Raw genomic sequence first — 20079 nt, forward strand, 5'->3', positions numbered from 1 at the left:
CCCCCAACAAAATTTAAAAATCTGGCTGTATAATTTGGAAGTAATATGATTTGGAAATAATGAAATTGGATTGGCCTGTTAATAAAAATTATGTTTTAAAAAATAATAACTGGCCAAGCTCAGCAACATTTGCAGAATTCTCTATCATTAATGGGTGTGTGACACCCTGACCAACTGCTTCACCTATCCGTGAGGAATGGTGATTCCACTGGATGCCCCTGGTCTCAATGGGGCACAGGTGTATCCTCAAGTGTTTGCTTAAAAACTGGATCCAAATTGAGCCAGGCTGCATTTCGTATCTCATTTTTAGGGGTTGGATATATGATGCTTTCTAGGGCCAATGATTTGGCATTTTTATAGTTAGCACTGTGCCTTACCCCCACCCCATCTTTTAACTCCCAGGGGATAGGGGGAGAATGAAGAACAGAAAATTGACTGCTAAATTCTTACCATGACTTTTTTATTCTTTATTAAATAATAATAATAAATAATAATAATAATGATTTTTATTATTTATACCCCGCCGATCTGGCTGGGTTTCCCCAGCCACTCTGGGCGGCTTCCAACAGAATATTAAAATACAATAGTCAGTTAAACATTAAAAGCTTCCCTAAATATACTTAACATATCCTACTCATCTTCCCTTTTTTGTCTTTGCAACAACCATGAGCAGTAGGTTCAGCTTGAAGAGAATTATTCACCCAAGGTCACACAGTGAGTTTCATTACCAAGCAGGGAGTTGAACCCAGGCTGCCTCTGTCCAAGGCCCCCTTTCTGTCTACTGCACCAAACAGTCCAGCTGAATACATCTAAAATGTCATGTCTGTGCATTGTTCCTGCTTCTGTGCTCTCTGATACGAATAATGTTCTTACTGATAACAGAACCAGGTGCATGCCGCCTTCATAACACCTGGCTGGACTTCTCAGGTGGATAAGCTTGATGCCTCAGCCTTTCGAGGCTCCCATGTTGGCTGCTTTTCAGCTCACATGACAGTTTCCCTTATCCAAGCCAATCTCAATTAGTTTTTCAATTAAGATTTCATGAGACGTTGTATCGAATGCTTTGCTGAAATCCAATTACCCTGCAGCCTACTACCATCTTCTTGTCCATTAATCTTTTAATTCCATCAGAAATGTCTGGCCAGCAGCAGCTCCACTGGGCTGCTGTAGCCTGTGGTTATATTCCATGTGCCGATTTGCAGACCCTTCAGAATCCCCACTGTGTGCAAAGCCCTCTTACCCTGCATAAGCCGATGCCTGGAGAAAAAGGTTGAACTAAGACCAGCAGGAGGTTTAGAGGGAACTCAGGTTATCTATTCCATGAGTGGGGCAGGCAGGGGGCTGGAGAAGCCATTGCACACCCGCTGTATCTACACCCCCACATGAATTCAGCCCCTATCCCCTGCCATTGCTCTGCAGGTTAATAAAGGAAAGGTTTCACCTGCTGAATATACAGATATGGGTTTAGAGGTGATGGTCACTGGGTCAGCCATCTATCCCTTGAATCAGCTAAAGTCTGAATTGTGATTTGTTGTTCTGTTTAAGAGCAGGACCCTCCAGAGCCCAGATATTAGTTACAGGAGCACATTAGAGGCTTGGCCCTTCAGGTGTTTTCATCCTGACTGCTCAGAACAGATCTTTGTAGCTTTTGCTCTATGGGGGTCTTTTTGCAGATGGCACATCTCTACGAAAAACACGCCACCTCCTAAGCTTAGCAGGGACATTTTAGGCACCTTAATGACGTTGGAGGGGAGAGAAAGAAGCCCTGCTGAGTCAGCTCAGCTTGAAATCTGCTTCCTAACGTCGTGTTCCAATGCAAGATCCAGGCAGCAGGTTTTTATTTTTGCACAGTATGCATGGTTTTCAGATCATAAAGTGAGAAACCCTGTTCTCCAGAATAGGATATATATATTTTTTGCTTTGGGTGGAACTATGAAATCAAAATAAAGCAATAATGAACTCTAGTCCATTATTACCACCCTGCACTGTCTGTTCTAGGATGATCATTTTTAAGCAAGCTATTTTCTGTGGATTTGGATTCCCTCCAGTCATTCTCAGTGTTTTGGTCTCATCCACACCATTGCTCCCAAGAGCTCCTCGGATCTGGGCCCATTCTTATGCCCCAATGCTACACAGTAGCTCAACAAACTTGGAGACGAGGCTCAGCTGTGAAGCTCCCTGGTGGCCTTGGACCAGGCACCATCTCTCAGCCCTAACTTTCCCAACAGGCTTGCTGTGAAGTCAATGTGGAGAGGTGAGGAGAGCTATGTATACCACCTAGATCTCCGTGGAGGGAAGATGGGGTATCATTCTAATAAAGAAGTAATTCATTACCACAATGGGGCTTATGAAGAAGAAGAAGAAGAAGAAGAAGAAGAAGAAGAAGAAGAAGAAGAAGAGGAGGGAGTTTGGACTTGATATCCCGCTTTATCACTACCCGAAGAAGTCTCAAAGCGGCTAACATTCTCCTTTCCCTTCCTCCCCCACAACAAACACTCTGTGAGGTGAGTGGGGCTGAGAGACTTCAGAGAAGTGTGACTAGCCCAAGGTCACCCAGCAGCTGCATGTGGAGGAGCAGAGACGCAAACCCGGTTCCCCAGATTACGAGCCCCCTTCCCCATCTCAAGTTGGCATGCCCAATTCTCTCTCTTATATGTTTCATGCAGCATAGCTGTTGGAAATAAATGTATTGGAGCAGGAAGGTGTTTGGAAGTGCACACCAATGTCCTAAATAAGGATGTTATAGTACCATTCTCTAGCCAGGTGGAGGGGCAGCTAAGGCCATATAACGTATTGCGTTTGCATTATCTCGTTTACATTCTTGCTTCCTGTTGCACAGTTCAGCTTGTCTTACTAGAGAAGCACAATGGATTGTTGGTTTTTAAAACTTCCCCTCCTTCATCACAGTCATCAAAACAATTCTAAGGAATGTTAGCCAATTCAGTCTCATTTTGTGGGCCCAAGTAAAATTCAGTCTCTGTGTGATGTCACTGTCTCTCACTCTACAGAAGAAGTGTCAGCAGTGAGTTTATTTCAGTATTCCCAAAGACAACACTTTGATATTTTGGAAATAATAGTCTACTAGACTTGGGGGCTTTATGTTCACAAATGGGTGGTCCAGATCAATTCCCCCCCGTGTGTAATTGGTATGTGGCATCCACACACACTGTTTTTTAAATCACAGTTTTTGTGTTTGGCCCTGCTCCCAATCTCTGCTACATGCTTCCAATCTGGACATGCATGCAGGTATTTCTGCAACTGTGTGCATCTTAAAATAAAATAAAATCCACAGGAAGTGCAAAGAGCAAACCATGCCAGCTTCTGGCCGCCATGTTTCACTGGGAGCAAAATGGAGGCTTGAAGGGGCTGAGGGTTAAGATGGGTCAACATTCATTTCTAGTTTGTGCTTTTCCTAACAAAAGAAAAATTCATTCTGAAGTCGTCTTCAGAACTGATATTCAGCTATACCAAAATTCTGATAAAGACACTTTGCAAAAGACCTCTGTACTAACTTTAAAAAAGTCCTGCAATTACAGTCTCCAAAATAAGCTGAAAGCTTAACGGAACTAATTCTAGCCCAGTTTTCTCATTGGAAAGACACCTTTCCCAGCAGACTTTTGGATGAGAGGAACTTTGACAGCATGAATTTATAAAGTATTTGCTGCTACTGCTTTTATTATGAGCTTTATTGAGATACAGTGGTACCTCAGGTTACATACACTTCAGGTTACAGACTCCACTAACCTAGAAATAGTGCTTTAGGATAAGAACTTTGCTTCAGGATGAGAACAGAAATCGTGCTCTGGCGGCGCGGCAGCAGCAGGAGGCCCCATTAGCTAAAGTGGTGCTTCAGGTTAAGAACAGTTTCAGGTTAAGAATGGACCTCCAGAACAAATTAAGTACTTAACTCGAGGTACCACTGTAATTGTTTTAATTTATACATAAGTAAGTTACATTCCAACATGCCTTGTGGTGTGTGGTAGTCCTATCATTTAGGTCTCCGGAAACAAAATAGCAAGGTTGTGCTCAGGTGAGGAACAAACTGAAGAAGTGATGAGGCAGAAGCGGCCCCCAGCCGAAACATCACAGAACACATGGCAAAATACCAACTTAACAAACATGTGCTAATAAGCTTCTACACCTGCAGAGACCAGATTGTTTTTTACTTGGATTGAATGGATTGTTTTTTACTTAGTGGATTTTCTTTGGGAAGAATAATTGTGGATTTTTAAAAAAAAAATTAAAGAAAGACTAGCATTTTATTATGATGACACCATGGGGACAATGCAGAAAACTTTCATGCTTGAACAGCACCAATTCCACAGCAACCCCACTCCTGGGGTTCAGATTTGTAGGATTTGTGTAACATTTTCTTCTCCCAAAGATTCTTTGCAAGGCTGTGGAGGTTTGCAATTAGACTTTTCCATCTCTTAGATGGGCTACTTTCCCAGGTTGATGAGCCCTGCGTGCTACTTGTTTCCCTCTAAGGTACATGCAGAAACCACCTTCTTGACTATTGGACCCACTATTGGTTTCATCCACTCAATCTGCCACCTGAGGAAGAGGTCAAAGTGGACCTGCCACATCTGTACACATGACTTGGAAGTTGGCAGGTTTTTGTGAGAAGGCTGTCTTTCAGATACCCAGATCCCAATGTCTTTTGGGCTTTGAAGGCCAACCTTGAACTGGGCCCAGAAGGAAACTGTTCGCCAGTTATGCTCTTTAGTGGTGTAATGGGGGAAGCCAAGCAATTTCAATAAAAACGTCTCTCTTTCATAACTTTCTCTCCCCCACACTATCAATCTTCAAGAGTCAAATGAGAGCCCAACATGAGAAGCGTTCATTAAGCTTGGCAGTGATGGATCTTTCGTTCCAGCCCCCAGGCCACTAACACCTGGAGTTCCGGACATACCTTCAGCAAACAATCACTTTTGTACATTAAGGGAATTGAGTGATGACGTTCCATTTCATTGCTTCTTTACCACTGAGGTGCTCCCTTTCCATATCATCCCACTTCTGGCAGCAGATGAGAAGGATGAATAAAAGTAATCCTTGAGAACATCCTAAACCCAGCTTTACCAGAATAGTTTCAGTTTCCCATAATGCTGTGGCTGTCCATGATAGAATATGAAGAAGGAATGTGCCCCCATGCCACAGTTTTTCTATGGGTGTTAGGAAGTAAATCAGTAATATTAGCAATGATGCTTCCTTTCAGGAGAGACTGATGATTAAAGTGCAGTGCTTTTTATAGTCTACTCTAAATCACTGATGTTTTCAGGAAGCCCCATGATTTAATAGCACCAGTGGATGCCAGGCTTTTGGGTTTTCATAGACCAGATAGGGAAGGGACCTGTTAAGGAGCTGTCATTTGTGTAGTTTCTAGCCTGCTTTGCAAGAAACTGCTTAAGAGATGCCGTGAGCTTGCTGATAAAATAGTGACAGACACAGAGGTTGAAATTCCCATCTATAGCGCTATTCAGTTTGGTCTATCACAGCTTTTGGCAACGCTGTGTGTTTCAGTGATTTTGCCTTACAGCACAATTTCAAGATGTTGAACGCAGGTTGTCCTAGTCTGTGGTGGCTGGGTGGACGAGAAAGCCTGTAAACTGACTCCCAAGAATGGACCTAATAGCCAATAATAATAGCCAAGCAATACCTGGGGCAAATTTGGGGATACCTTTCAAGCTTCCCAGAAGAAAATGGTTACTGGTCATGGCAACCAAATGAAGCCTCCATATTTGGAGGTATATCGCAACATAGGAGATGGTTGTCATCTTCATTCCTTACTGGTGAGCTTCCAGTGGCATCTGGCTGGCTGTTGATGGAAACGGTATCATAGATTCCTGCTTGGCAGGGGGTTGAACTCGATGGCCCTTGTGGTCTCTTCCAACTCTATAATTCTATGATTCTATGATTATGTTAGAATTCTAGAATCCAAGGGGTCCTCTGTAGATCCTTTGCATACCATGTTAGCACATGCAGCCGAGAGCTGGGATAAGCCATTGTGCCATTTTGTATTTGCAAAACCTTACCTGCACAGTTTTGCTGGGACTGATGGGCATGTGACAAACACACTACAGTGCAACCTGCGCCTCCTGTTTCTGCCTGAATAAGCTTTTGTCTAGAGAGAGCTTGCTCTTGTCACCCCATGTGCCTGTTTTATGCTGATATATTTCTGTAGCTGTCTTTGATTTACAAGCAGAATGGAACCTGAGGTCACTCTGTAGCAGTTGAGCAATCCATTTGGAGGAAGAAGAAAAAACCTGAAAATTTTCACACATGCTCCTGATTCCATTCCATTCTGTTATTGTTATTTATTTCTTTTTTAAAAAATCCAATTAGTTTCTAAGCACTGTAATCATCACTGGCAAGTGCTGTCTGCCTGGATTAATGACTTGGGACGAAATCAGAAGAAATATCAAATGTCTGAAAGAGCGGGGCTGCTATTTATAGTAAGATGCAAAGAACATGAGGATCCCTCCTCCATGCCATCACTCCCTCCCCCCCCCCCATCAGCTCCTGTCCCATCCAGGCTCTGGGATTTGAGGCTTCAGTTGTGAAACTCAATCCTGCAGCAGCAGCTTTTTTCTTTTTTGCAAACGGTGCCCTTACCCTTTTATAGAAGGTTCAATTCTCTGGTTAAGTGTGTGAGGTCAGCCTGTGCTTGTCGTTCCCAAAGGTGGCTTGTGTGACGGTATGCACTCAGAAGAGACTCCTGCAGTCCCAGGGAGAAAGGGTGCCTTGGGGTAAAATCAAAATCAAAACCACCTGCTACCATGAAAACTAAAATAACAGTGTGAGTTAACCCTTTGTGGCCCACTTTTAATGTCCACATCAAAACACTCCCAAGTTGATGTTATAATTAGGGTTGTTTTCTACTATATAATAAAGTAAATATTTTACTGCTTGGAGCCATAGACCATCGCATGCAATGCAGGGGCTTTTTTTGGAGAAGAGAAGAAACTACCAAAAGTGGGTTTGTATAACTTCCAGCCCATGCATGAGCCAGATGCAGCCTTGCTTCTCAGATACCTCTCCTGCGCCCACCATCAAAAAGCAAGTAGGCTTTCGCATAGCCTCAATTGGTGCCAATGAAAACCACGTAAAAGCTGGCTGCTGCACGGGAGCGCCAGGATATTTTATTGCCATGCTCAGGGACTATTTGAGGAGAATCACAGATAGGGAGAGAAGGGTTAAAAGGTAAAGGGACCCCTGGCCATTAGGTCCAGTCATGACCGACTCTGGGGTTGCAGCGCTCATCTCGCTTTATTGGCTGAGGGAGCTGGCGTACAGCTAGTCAGCATGTGGCCAGTATGACTAAGCCGCTTCTGGTGAACCAGAGCAGTGCACGGAAACGCCCTTTACCTTCCCGCCGGAGTGGTGCCTATTTATCTACTTGCACTTTGATGTGCTTTCGAACTGCTAGTTTGGCAGGAGCAATGGGAGCTCACCCCGTCGCGGGGATTCGAACCGCCGACCTTCTGATCGGCAAGTCCTAGGCTCTGTGGTTTAACCCACAGCGCCACCCGTGTCCCTCATAGAAAGGTTAATCCCACCCTTTTCCATTTCCCCACACTTAGGCTTCTTACATGCCTCCATTGGTGCCAATGGGTGCTCTTTAAAGTGCTAGTGCTTAAGAGAGGCCAGGGAAGTATGGGGAGGAGAAATGAAATGAAGAGAGAAAGAAAGTGAAAGAATTGGATGGATGGAGAGTTTGAATGGGTGTGGGAGGAGTGGGGTGTGTGGCTTTGGTCCACCTGGGAGAAGATTCCCACTGAGGGAATGTGGCTCTCTGGCTCTACAGGGGTGCCCAAACTTTTTTCAAAGAAGGCCAGGTTTGATGAAGTGAACATGCTTGAGAGCCGGCCAATGTTGCTGATTTTTTTTTTAGGATTTTACCCCAGGACATATACTGCCATGGGGGCTGGATTTAATTGACCGGTGGGCCAAATTAGACCCCCAAAAGGGACTTTGGACATGCCTGCTTTAAGAGGATTGCCGCCCCTGGTCTAAACACAAACTTAAAGCAAGAGCAATTAAGCCTCCTAACTCATTTTCACCAAACAAAAAGGCTGCCTCTGTATTGGAACTCCTCTTAGATTTTTAAAAACTGTTTTATCATTTGTGTGTTTGCTGCTCTGGGCTTCTTAGGGAGGAATGGGCGAGATATAATGTAAGAATAAATGAACAAATCCTTAATAAAACTTCTGATAGTTTCTCTTTGTGCTTTTAGCAGGACCTTGATCTGCCCAGAAGCAGCAGCCACAGGTTTCCTGGGCACAGAGACCGAGTCTTTCCCCTTGCAGAGTCAAGCTCTTTGTGAAAGTGGAAGGGGCCTGGAAAAAGGTGCCCAGCTGCTTTCCCTCTTAGGCAGCAGGTTTCATGCCTTGTGCCTTAAAAGAAACCACAAAACAGTACAGCATGACATTCCCAAGGAGTTTCCTAAGATAGAGGGTAAAGGTGGACAGCAATAACATCCGTCAAACTCGGGGGAGGCAGAGGTGAAAGTAGGGCCAGTCAGGGTCAAATTGGGATGAAATACATTTCAATTTAAGTGTTGCCTCTGGACGTGGCCAGTAATTGCTGCTCAGGTTTAAGGCTGACAAAAGATGAAATACACCGGTAGCAAAGGAATGCGGGCAGGAGCGGGGCAGGTACTCAGCAGAGTTTCATTGAGCAAATGAGCTTGAAGCACATTAAGACAACCCCCCTGGCGAACATCCCGATGTTTGAAGACACATGCCTAGTAATAATAATAATAATAATTTATATCCCACCCATCTGGCTGGGTTTCCCCAGCCACTCTGGGCGGCTTCCAACAAGATATTAAAACACAGTGGTCTGCTAAACATTAAAAGCTTCCCTAAACAGGGCTGCCTTCAGATGTCTCCTAAAAGTCTGGTAGTTGTTTTTCTCTTTGACATCTGGTGGGAGGGCATTCCACAGGGCGGGTGCCACTACCGAGAAGGCCCTCTGCCTGGTTTCCTGTAACTTGGCTTCTCTCAGTGAGGGAACCACCAGAAGGCCCTTGGCACTGGACCTCGGTGTCTGGGCAGAACGATGAGGGTGGAGATGCTCCTTCAAGTATACTGGACCGTTTAGGGCTTTAAAGGTCAGCACCAACACTTTGAATTGCGCTCGGAAATGTACTGGGAGCCAATGTAGATATTTCAAGACCGGTGTTATGTGGTCACCAGTCTAGCTGCCGCATTCTGGATTAGTTGTAGTTTCTGGGTCATCTTCAAAGGTAGCCCAACATAGAGCGCATTGCAGTAATCCAAGCAAGAGATAACTAGAGCATGCACCACTCTGGTGAGACAGTCCACGGGCAGGTAGGGTCTCAGCCTGCGTACCAGATGGAGCTGGTAAACAGCTGCCCTGGACACAGAATTGACCTGTGCTTCCATGGACAGCTGTGAGTCCAAAATGACTCCCAGGCTGCGCACCTGGTCCTTCAGGAGCACAGTTACCTCATTCAGGACCAGGGAGTCCTCCACACCTGCCCACTTCCTGTCTCCCCAAAACAGTAATTCTGTCTTGTCAGGATTCAACCTCAGTCTGTTAGCCGCCATCCATCCTCCAACCACCTCCACACACTCACACAGTTCTGCTATAACTATTCATGCCTCTTACTAGCAGGGGAACTGGCAGATGCAGCCAAAGCAGCAGGATTTAACCCTGCTCATCAGCTAATGAGCAGAAGTTGAATCCTGCCCAGTTTAGCTGTGGACACCAGTTCCCCTGCTGAGAACAGGAACACACAGCTCTAGTATAGTGTGCAGCTATTTGAAAGCCCTTTTGCAAACTGCCCCACTTTGTTTTTTCAGAGGATCAGAGAGCAGTGCAGACCTGTTTGAAAAAGGGCTTACAAACAGCTGGATCTGCCTTTTGAACCTCTGAAAACCAGAGGTTTAAAGAGCTGTGCAGGGCTGTTTGCAAATGGGCTTTTAAATAGCCCATGCTGGGCTTTGACGTTCCAAAAGTCGAGGCTTTGAGCGACCTTAGGTGTTTTGATAGGTGGGTACCCCCACCCACCTGTCAGATTTAGGCCAACAGGGCTAAATAAACAAAACCTCTCCCTTGTTCCTTTTATTGGGCTGCTACTTTCCTTCCACACTTGGCGATCATCGTTTTGCTATGAAACAGTGTTTGTAAGCTGCCTTGAGCTTGTGGGGTGAAAAAGGCCAGGGATGCGTTTACAAATATATATATATAAAATCTATTTAAAAGAGAAACAGTTGGTATATTGATGCACACAGAGAGAGATGTTGCTGCTTTAAAAAGAGATGGTAAACAATACCTGCCACGGTCTAGAGCATGATCCTCCAGTGTGTGTCATAGATGGTTGACGCAGCTTGAGAGAGGGAGAGGAACAATTGGCAAGGTGCTTCTGAACATGAGAGCGTTTGACTAAAGCGACTGCTTTAGGAACACAGGGACACAGGCCAAGGCTTTGGGTGATTGTTGCTGCTGCTTTTCCCCACAAGAAGTTTGTACACTTAGAAGCGGAAGAAATTCAGCCTTGCAATTTACAGAGGAGTTGGCACATCCTCTGCTGTTGCCTGAAGCAGCAGTCCTTCAGAGCATTGCCTTAACTCAGGGATGGGGGACTTATGGCTCTCCAGATGCACTTGCATAATCACTGACCATGCTGGCTGGGACTAATGGGAGTCATAGTCAGACACCATCTGGAAGGCCACCAGATCCCCATCTCTTCTTTCCCTAGATCAGCTGCCCCTTCTGACACATGCCCAGCCCAGACGCTTTCCTGGTAAGAGAAGACAGATTTGAAACACAGCGCTGGTTGCCAGAGGGCTGCAGATGAATGTATCCTCAGATATTTCTGACCTAACTGGCACATCTTGACCATCCTTAGTTTTACTTTTCTCAAGGAGAAAGTCCAGTAATTAATATAACCAGTGCTATTTTTCTAGAAAAAGAGGTACCGGAAATCACTACAATGGCGCCCACCTGAGAGGTGCCAGAACTAAGTTCAGGTGAGTTTTGGCTGAGAAAAAGCCCTGAATATAACTCTTTTGGAAGAGCAGTGCTTGATGGCGAACTGTAGAAGCAATTCCATATTAGGCACATCACCCAGTAGAGATTGTATACTGTATAAGGAATCACAAATGGCCCAAGATGCATTGGGTTCCAGACTCGGTTTTTTGAAGAACAGACACCACCATTTTGTAGCCCTCTTTGCTTTGTTGGCTGTTTCGGTAGAAGCAGAAGGCACACCAGGTCGTCAGGCTTCAGCACAGTTGTTGTGTGAACATAACTGAAAGGGTACAATTTCCTGAGGCAGGAGTAGATAACAGTGGAAGCTGTCTTATAATGATTCAAACCATGGTCCATCTAGACACAATACTGTCAACACTGACTTGAAGTGGGTTTTCTAGGATTTTAGGTGGGGGTCTCTGGAAAACAGATGCCTTACCCCCACAGCACTCCCCCTAATAAATGTCTTCAGCATGTATGCTGAATAAGGCCATACTAGTATTTGCAGGGGAGAAATGTGCAGCCCCCCCTTTGTGGCAGACCACAGCGTTGGCTGTTGTACAGTCAGCAGCCTAAACCATAAGTACATTGAATGGGGCTGGCACAGTCAATACAGAAGTTGCACAACTCCAAAGGAAAGAGCGACACATGGAAACATTTGGGGTTAATCTGCGGAAAGCTTGAGTCATTGGCCAAGGCTGCACCACTTCAAAAAGGGACAATGTTCTTTGGTTAAAGCCGCCCTTTGCTACAGAGAGATGCTCCAGAATTGTTTGTGTGCCACTACAAAATTCCAGGCTCCGGGCAGGCTGACTGAATCTTGGTTGCTGCTTTAGTAACCAATATATACAATTGATTCCATTCTTAAAATTGCACAATTGGGCATAGGACTAAGAGGTTTGGAGGGTTTTTTTAATGCACTTCCCAGTTTGGTTCATTTTAAAAAAGCCAATGGCAAAAAGACTCCATTAAGTGCTGAATGCACAGGTTTGGGAAATATAAAACACAGGAACATGCAAAATTGAGCACATCTCGCTTTGGGTGGCCAGCACAATAGCTGCCATCTGTGCAGTCTTATGCATGCAGTATTAAAAGGAACAGAGGTCTCTTGAACCATTAATGTAATGGCCACCACCGTAAGACTCAAAAGTGATTAAAAAGATCAGTGTGTAAATAACAGATTTCACATCACCATGTTCCTTGATGGATTTGGATCAAGTATTTTTCATTTATCTAAGGTACTGTTTGGGCTTATGACTGCTGGTTGTGCTCATTTAAAAATCCAGGGCTGCAGAGGCAAGCCATAGTTCTATTTAACTATCATGAACCTGTTACAGATAGGTAGCCGTGTTGGTCTGCCATAGTCAAAACAAAACAAATTCCTTCCAGTAGCACCTTAAAGACCAACTAAGTCAGTTCTTGGTATGAGCTTTCGTGTGCATGCACACGTGTGTATCTGAAGAAGTGTGCATGCACACGAAAGCTCATACCAAGAACTGACTTAGTTGGTCTTTAAGGTGCTACTGGAAGGAATTTGTTTTGTTTTATCATGAACCTATCATTTATATAGCACCTTTTGAACGTTTCAAAACAGCTTTTCATATAATGGGTGGTTTTTAATGCTAGCCCTACTCAAGGTACACCCATTGCAGTAAATGGACATGACTAACTTGAGCTCATTAATTTTAAAGAGTCTGCTCTAAGTAGAATTTAGTTGAATGCAACCCATTATCTTGATAGCCTAATAATAATAATAATTCACAGGCTAACAAGTTTTATTATTTATTCCACAGGCTACTGTCCACTTCATTAGTTTACACCAGGCTTCCTCAAACTCAGCCCTCCAGATGTTTTTGGGCTACAACTCCCATGATCCCTAGCTAGCAGGACCAGTGGCCAGGGATGATGGGAATTGTAGTCTCAAAACATCTGGAGGGCTGAGTTTGAGGAAGCCTGGTTTACACCATAATAAAATTTGTTAGCCTTTAAGATGCCACAAGACCCTTGACTCTGTTGCAACAGATTCAACAAGCATGGCTGCCTCTCCAGCACTTGTAAGGTGGGACATTGTTAGTGCCCTGGTGGCTGTTGCCCCTTGGAAATGGTGGGGCGGAAGGCAGGGAGCCCGACAGTAGGTCCATGATAGGCTGAGCCATAGCCAATGATGGGGGAACCAACATTTGTCCCCCGTCCTCCTGAGTTCTTCAAATGCAGCACTGAGATGGAGGAAGGGGAAGGCGACAGGCAGTGCCACTCCCCGGACTGGTTGCAAAAGGCAGGCAAGTGGGGACAGGTTGAGGGGGTGGCTGAGGTTGGGGGGGCGGTCAGTGTGGAGAGCCAGTGTGGTGTAGTGGTTAAGAGCGGTGGACTCGTAATCTGGTGAACCGGGTTCGCGTCTCCGCTCCTCCACATGCGGCTGCTGGGTGACCTTGGGCTAGTCACACTTCTCTGAAGTCTCTCAGCCCCACTCACCTCACAGAGTGTTTGTTGTGGGGGAGGAAGGGAAAGGAGAATGTTAGCCGCTTTGAGACTCCTTCAGGTAGTGATAAAGCGGGATATCAAATCCAAACTCTTCTTCTTCTAATGGAGTAGTCTCCACTGCCTGAGGCAGAGAAGGGATTATAGGCTGGGTTAGGCCACGCCGCGAATTATGTCAGAGCAAATCTCACATGATCTGCCACTCTTCCATCCCCGCTGTGTCACGTCTTTCCCCCCCACAGATCCTACACTTGCAGTTTCCCCTGCAGTACCCAGTTTCTGCTGCGCGTTGCCCCACTTCCAGTTAATACAAACAGAAGTGTGTTGCTCTGCGTACACGAGCTATTTCTCTCTCCTTTATATGAGCTGATCCACTGCAGTGACAGAGGCTCCCACTAGACCACACTTGGAGCAATCTTGGCTGGCATCCCGGTGCCTTTGAACTGCGTGTTGGCTGGCGGTCGGAGAACAGCTTGCACAGGCGGGAACATTTATCCGACGTATTGGGAACAAGTGTAAAAAGTAATCTATTTAGCGCACTGTCAGATATCTGCCCCAACTGCCCTTGTTTCTTCGCGGTGCCCCTCATCGCTTTAAATAGCAGTTGCGCTGATTGCAAAGTGATAGGCTGAGAACTGCGGACTCGGCTTTGAGGTCCAAACTTAAGGATCCGCTGCAGCACTTACTCTGTTTTAAATAGTTGCCATTGAAATAGGATCCTACGTCCGTTCCTCCGGGGTTTTTCCTGTCTCACAACCAGGAAGAGCAGGCTAGACAGCCACTGCACATAGAGCACACAAACGGTGCATTGAAGAGATAGGAATTGTCTGGCATATCACAATACATAGAGGACGTGCGCAGTTACTGCAGTGCGCTCTATGTGAGGCTCCCCTTGCTCTTGACCCCAGAAGCTGCCGGACAATTGCTGACAGGAGTGAGAACCTGTCAGTATATAACACCTCTGCTCAGAGATCAGCGCTGGTTGTCGATTTGCTGCTGGGCCAAGTTCAGGGTGTTAATATTGGTATATAAGGCCCCTTACGGCTTGGGACCAATTTACTTGCGAGATCGCCTTACTCCATATGTGCCCACTCAGCTGCTTCGATCTGCAGGAACTGGCACCATTACAAGCGCCGCATAATACTTGTTCTGCATTTGTGATAAATGGATGTTTTGGTGTGGCAACACCCACACTTTGGAATTCACTGCCTGTTGGCATTAGGCGGGTGCCTTCACTGTACTCTTTTTGGCCCCTGCTAAAAAACATTTTTGCTTAGGCAAGCTTATCCAGACACATACAGCGGTACCTTGGGTTACATACGCTTCAGGTTACAGACTCAGCTAACCCAGAAATAGTGCTTCAGGTTAAGAGCTTTGCTTCAGGATAAGAACAGAAATCGGGCTCCAGCGGCGCAGCAGCAGCAGCGAGAGGCCCCATTAGCTAAAGTGGTGCTTCAGGTTAAGAACAGTTTCAGGTTAAGAACGGATCTTCGGAATGAATTAAGTACTTAACCCAAGGTACCACTGTAGTCTGTTGACCTGTGTTTTAGTGTGTTTTTTAGCTTAGCGTTTATTTTGATGATTTTTGAATGTTTTAAAAGTTGTTTTTAACTGCTTTTTTCCTGAAAATTTCCTTCTTTTATTATTTTTGTAAACTGCTTTGAGGTATCTTGTTCTTTTTTTTTTAATGGTGAAGAAGTGGTATATAAATTTTGTGACATAAATACTGGTGCACAAATATGCTGCTTATCTGAGGCAGGCAAGATCTTGAAAAATTCAGAGTTACTTATGCATTTGGTGCGCTGAATAGGAATGCTGTGTGTTCTTATGGGTATACCACCAACTAGAATAGGGAACACTGGGGTGATATATATATATATATATATATATATATATATATATATATATATAGAAAAATGTTTCCAGTAGACTTTAAGGCAGCAACATGGAACACAATCAGGTTCTAGAAGTATTGATTTTGGCATGAAGTGAAAGGGGCTTGGGTTTAGTTGCCATCTGGCGTATTTGCATAATCACTCTGGCATTTTGAGAATATGGGCTGAGTGGATCTGTGCAGAATTTTTGGCTTGTTTGTTTGTTTGGCATGTGATAAAACCACTGCGTGATTGACTCACCATGTCTGTAGCTAGAAACTCAGTCTATATTTACCATGCCATCGCAGAGCTGTAAAAGCTTCGCTGTGTAGGTACAGGGTCACTTGCAAGCTTTTCTGATGCACATCTTCGAACAATGACATATTTGCTTGCCATGTCTGTAAAGATGCCACTTCAAACTCTGCCCTGCATTGTGTTAGACATTTGGGCTGCCTTTGAAAAGTGTTTAGAAATTGCAAACAAATGGATCTCACTAGGGATGGATTAAAAATAAATAAATCTCAATGTCAAGCTTATCTGCATGGATATTTTTTTCTTCTAATTACTGTCTTGTTTTTCATCTTGACAAGAAATGAAGCTGTGGTTGTTTTAACCTACCCTGAAATTGGTGAGAAATTACTTTTAATTTTGATTTCTCTTCTGTGCTAAGAACCCTTGCAGATGATCTAGCAATACAACGGTACACCACAAACCACAAATAGAAAAGGTGTAGAGTTCTTTGTGTTCTTACCTGCATTAAAGACATTCTCACCTTGCACAGCCTATAATTATAGGGTGGTTTAAAAGGAGAGCAAATTCTGTTCTTGTTCAAGAATGACTTTGGATAAGGAAAACATTCAGATTTCCAGCTCCCAAAAGAAAAATTCATGAAGAATCTTTCACTTAAGAAACCTTGCTGATGGTAGGCGCACAGGGTGTTTTGGGAAGCACCTGTGAAATCTGTCTTAGTTGATGCCCGGACTATAGATCACTGGAGAGTGGCAGGATTGGAAGCAACCTGTTGCAGAAGTACCTGGAATTGTACACCTGAACATTCTGTGTGTTGGTTTTCTCTTTTCCAGTAAAATACATGAAGGAGATCTCTCCCTATTTTAAAAATTCCTCATCTGGTGCAACTGTAAGCTGGGACTCTTCGCCAGCCTTTCAGAAGCAAGCTTCACCTGCTCTCTCCCTACGAGACCTCAAGGAAGGCAAGAACATCCCCTTAAAAATGTGCTACATATCACGGAAATGTCTCCCCAGCGATCCAGAAAACAGGTAATGTCGCAATTCCCTTGACTTTTTCTCAGTGGTGTTTATGCCACCTGTAGAAGCATTTGTACATCAGAGTTGCACTTTGGCATGTAATCTTGACTGATCTGTGTGGTTGCAGAAAAATGGAATAAAATGTACAGAACGCCTTTCTGAAAGCTTGTATCCACAGCCTTTTTTCCCCTTTAATGCTCAACTTTGTACCCCTCCACATTACTGAGATGTATTTTAAAGTGCCTTGAATTCTCAAAATGAGCTGGATCAATCCTATTAACTGTGTCAAATGAGTGGGATTACATCAATATAATATTGTGAGTTCACCCTGCATTGCAAATGTCTTGGGCTCTGAGACCTAAAGGCCATGGCTTTCAGTAGGACCACATATAGGAGCCACTGTCTCCAAAGCAAAGGCATTAGTAGAGCAAAGACTTGGAAGCCATAGCATGGCAAATCCAGGTCAACTCCACCTCACCTACCAAGAGACAGGGCAGAGCACTCAGTCCTGATCGCAGATACACCTGAAACTGCAAGCCCATGTAGACAAGAACAATCCCCATGAAGGCTTTGGAACTAGGGATAGGGCAGAACTTTGCTTCAGTCCACATTGAAAGGTTTGTAAACGCACTAAATTTGCACCTCTCAAAACAATATCCGCACCAAAATGCATTCATCCTTCGGAATTTGTACTTCTCCGAATTTTGCAATGCACTGGAATAGGGGGCAATGTTGGCAAAAATGTATATTAGGCAAAACTACATGTAACAGTTTGTGTCTGGGCTGCCAGAAGTGTTTCATTCTCAAGTTAAGTGAGATTCTTCATGCAGATACCTGGAAGTGTGCTCAGCAGATGGACGGATCCCCTTGTTCCTTCGAGCAAAAGATGAGGTGTCTGCCCAGGCGTGGTTCAATGCCATTCACAGCAACATCAGTGCCCTGCTGCCAAGAGTCAAAGAGGAGCTGAGGACCTCACAGTCTGGAGTCAGTGTTGCTGGAAGTAGAGACATCAAGCACGTTGGTTGGCTGACCGAACAGGTAATGGTGATCTTCTTGGTTTGAACTGCACTGCTCATGGGGATATATATATATATAAATGTCTGTAGCTACCAAACACAACTTGAGGAAGGCAATGCAATCCCTAGGCAGTCCTTGGCCAACAAATCTTATCTCAGATTATGCCGGTGTGTGCATATTCTTAGTCTGCACACTATCCCAAGTTTGAGTTGTATAATGTTTGAAGTAGGGAGACTTGTCCAAATTGGCTCTCTTTCTTATTTTATTCCACTTGTGCAAATGGATTCCTAATAAAACATCTGTGGAAAAGTAATTTTTATTGACCTACAGGGCAATCCTATACATCTCTACTCAGAAGTAAGCCCCACTGAATTCAGTGGAATTTACACCCAGTTAAGTGACCATAGGGTTAGTTATCAGGGCTGATTTGGGATCCTGCATAATTCATTGTATTTGGTCACAGGAACATTTGAGCTTCTTCAGGCCTCTTGCCTGATCACTGAGAACTAGATGCCTATAGGTGGCTGAGTGCCCAATATCTCCTGCAATGCCTCTAGGTTTGGTTTCTGACTCCGTATAAGGCACCTAGCTTCCCATCTCCCTGGAAAGAGTCCATATTATACTGAAAATTCACAATGAACAAGAACTCTTCTTAAAATGGGACAATTAAATAAAGGAAATGAATGAAAAGAAGCTGAGATTCATTATAACATTATATTTTTGTCATTCCTACATCCATACATCAAGAGTCCCCTCCCCACCTCAGAAAAGCCTCTCTTATTTGTGTCTGTGGATTACGTTGCCTGAACAATAATCTGTCATAAAAATGGCAAGCGTATCCATGGACTGCTGATCGACACCTGTCCTGTACCAATCAGTAGTGGCCCCCTCTCATTCTTTTATTTTTGAATTAGTTGTCGGTGCTAAACAAAAACACCCGTCCTTTCCAGACCATGTAGCCTACTTTACAGTTGTTTGTTTGCTCCACATGTGTAAGAGGAGATTAGTGATCAGTAGGTGGCTTTTCCTAATAATAATTTTCCTGATATGATTAGTATTTCTGTCACTTTTCAGTGCACCATGTAGTGCCTTAAGGGTTCTCATCTCATCAAGCTGGATGAGTGGCTGAATGGATTCAGACAGCCACTTTAACAGCCTGGTCACATGGCCCCCATTTGTGACTGTGGCTGTTGCATGGCAAATAGATGGTTAGGTAACAAATGCTTCCTATGGCCAACTTGGCATCTGCATGAGCTGCATTAGCCGCCCAAGTTGAGCTCACTCGGTTCGCAGCAGAGTAGGATCTCATCTTCATCAAAACCCTGAACGGTAATCCACTGCACCCACCACTGGATCCTTAATGCTGCTCTTCTCTAGAGCTCCAGCTGAGCATCTGGCCTTTATAAGTCACAGCTGATTTATATTTAGGCGGAAACTCCTGTCTCCTTCGATCTTACGCATTTTTATAAACATGCTCATTGGTCCAGGAATGCCTTGGTTTGGATAACAGCCGGTTTTTACGTTTCTCAAAAGGGAGAGCAACTCTTGCCTCTCTGCCCTTGCTTGCAGATGATCTGTTTCTTAAGCATCCATCTTGATTTGTTTGTACAAGGTTTGCAGAGAAGTTCTACGTTGGTTGTTCATTAAGCTTTATTTTTAATGTGTTTGTGCAGAGGTTATGTGGTTTTGCCCGACGTCCTTGTTATCCGGCACATTTCCCCAACGCTTTTCTCCCGAAATTGAATTTTCTCCTCCTCCCCAGGTGTTAAGAGTCTGCCACACATATTACCACAACATCACAGGTGCTGCTTCCCCATGACTTCTTCCAGTAAGGTCTGTAAGTTGAAACCACCTGAGTTGGGTCAACTATATGGCTCTTCGTCATGCGATCATTTCTTGCTCCACCTTCAAGGAAGGAACTATAGGACCTGCCCTGCATGTATGGTTTCAGCATACATGAGTTACCTGAGAAAGGAAGAAATCATGGAGAAGTGGTTCACTGTAGAAATGTCTGAATCTGACTAGAACGTATACGAACAATATTCATATAACCATCTCCATTTGAGGGTTACATCACTGTAAGACTATAGACAACTGTGTTCTGTCAGTTACAGAGTCTGCTTGATAGCTTCCATGTGTCTATAGGGATGCTCATGGAATGTAAATGTCATGAATCTTGATGAAAAATGTCCTCTGCCCCTCTTGGACTCATGTGCACATTGGAACTTGGCTACCCACAATATTTCATCCTTCTCTGGATTTTGTGATGCAGTTCTCAGCAGTTTAAATGATTCGAAAGAGGCATTTACATACCAATTTTGCTAGCAATTCACAGATTAATACAGAAACAGAATGGAATTATGGGTCAAAACATGCAAAAGTGGCACAGACCAGAAGCAGATAAGGCCACCCATCTTTCTGGTAAAGCCCTATATTATGGATGAGG

General features: G+C 44.3%; 1 protein-coding gene across 1 annotated transcript in view; it reads left to right on the top strand.

The window, feature by feature from the left end:
* The window catches only part of SNTA1 (syntrophin alpha 1), a 61845-nt gene that overhangs the window by 34323 nt on the left and 7443 nt on the right, over window positions 1-20079 (top strand). The window contains exons 3-4 of the mRNA XM_081866799.1: window positions 16433-16628; window positions 17447-17654. Of these exons, the coding sequence (XP_081722925.1) occupies window positions 16433-16628; window positions 17447-17654 (404 nt within the window). The remainder of the gene's footprint in view (window positions 1-16432; window positions 16629-17446; window positions 17655-20079) is intronic.

The sequence above is a fragment of the Podarcis erhardii genome, assembly GCF_964252035.2.
Source record: "Podarcis erhardii genome assembly, chromosome: 6".
Classification (NCBI taxonomy): Eukaryota; Metazoa; Chordata; class Lepidosauria; order Squamata; family Lacertidae; genus Podarcis; species Podarcis erhardii.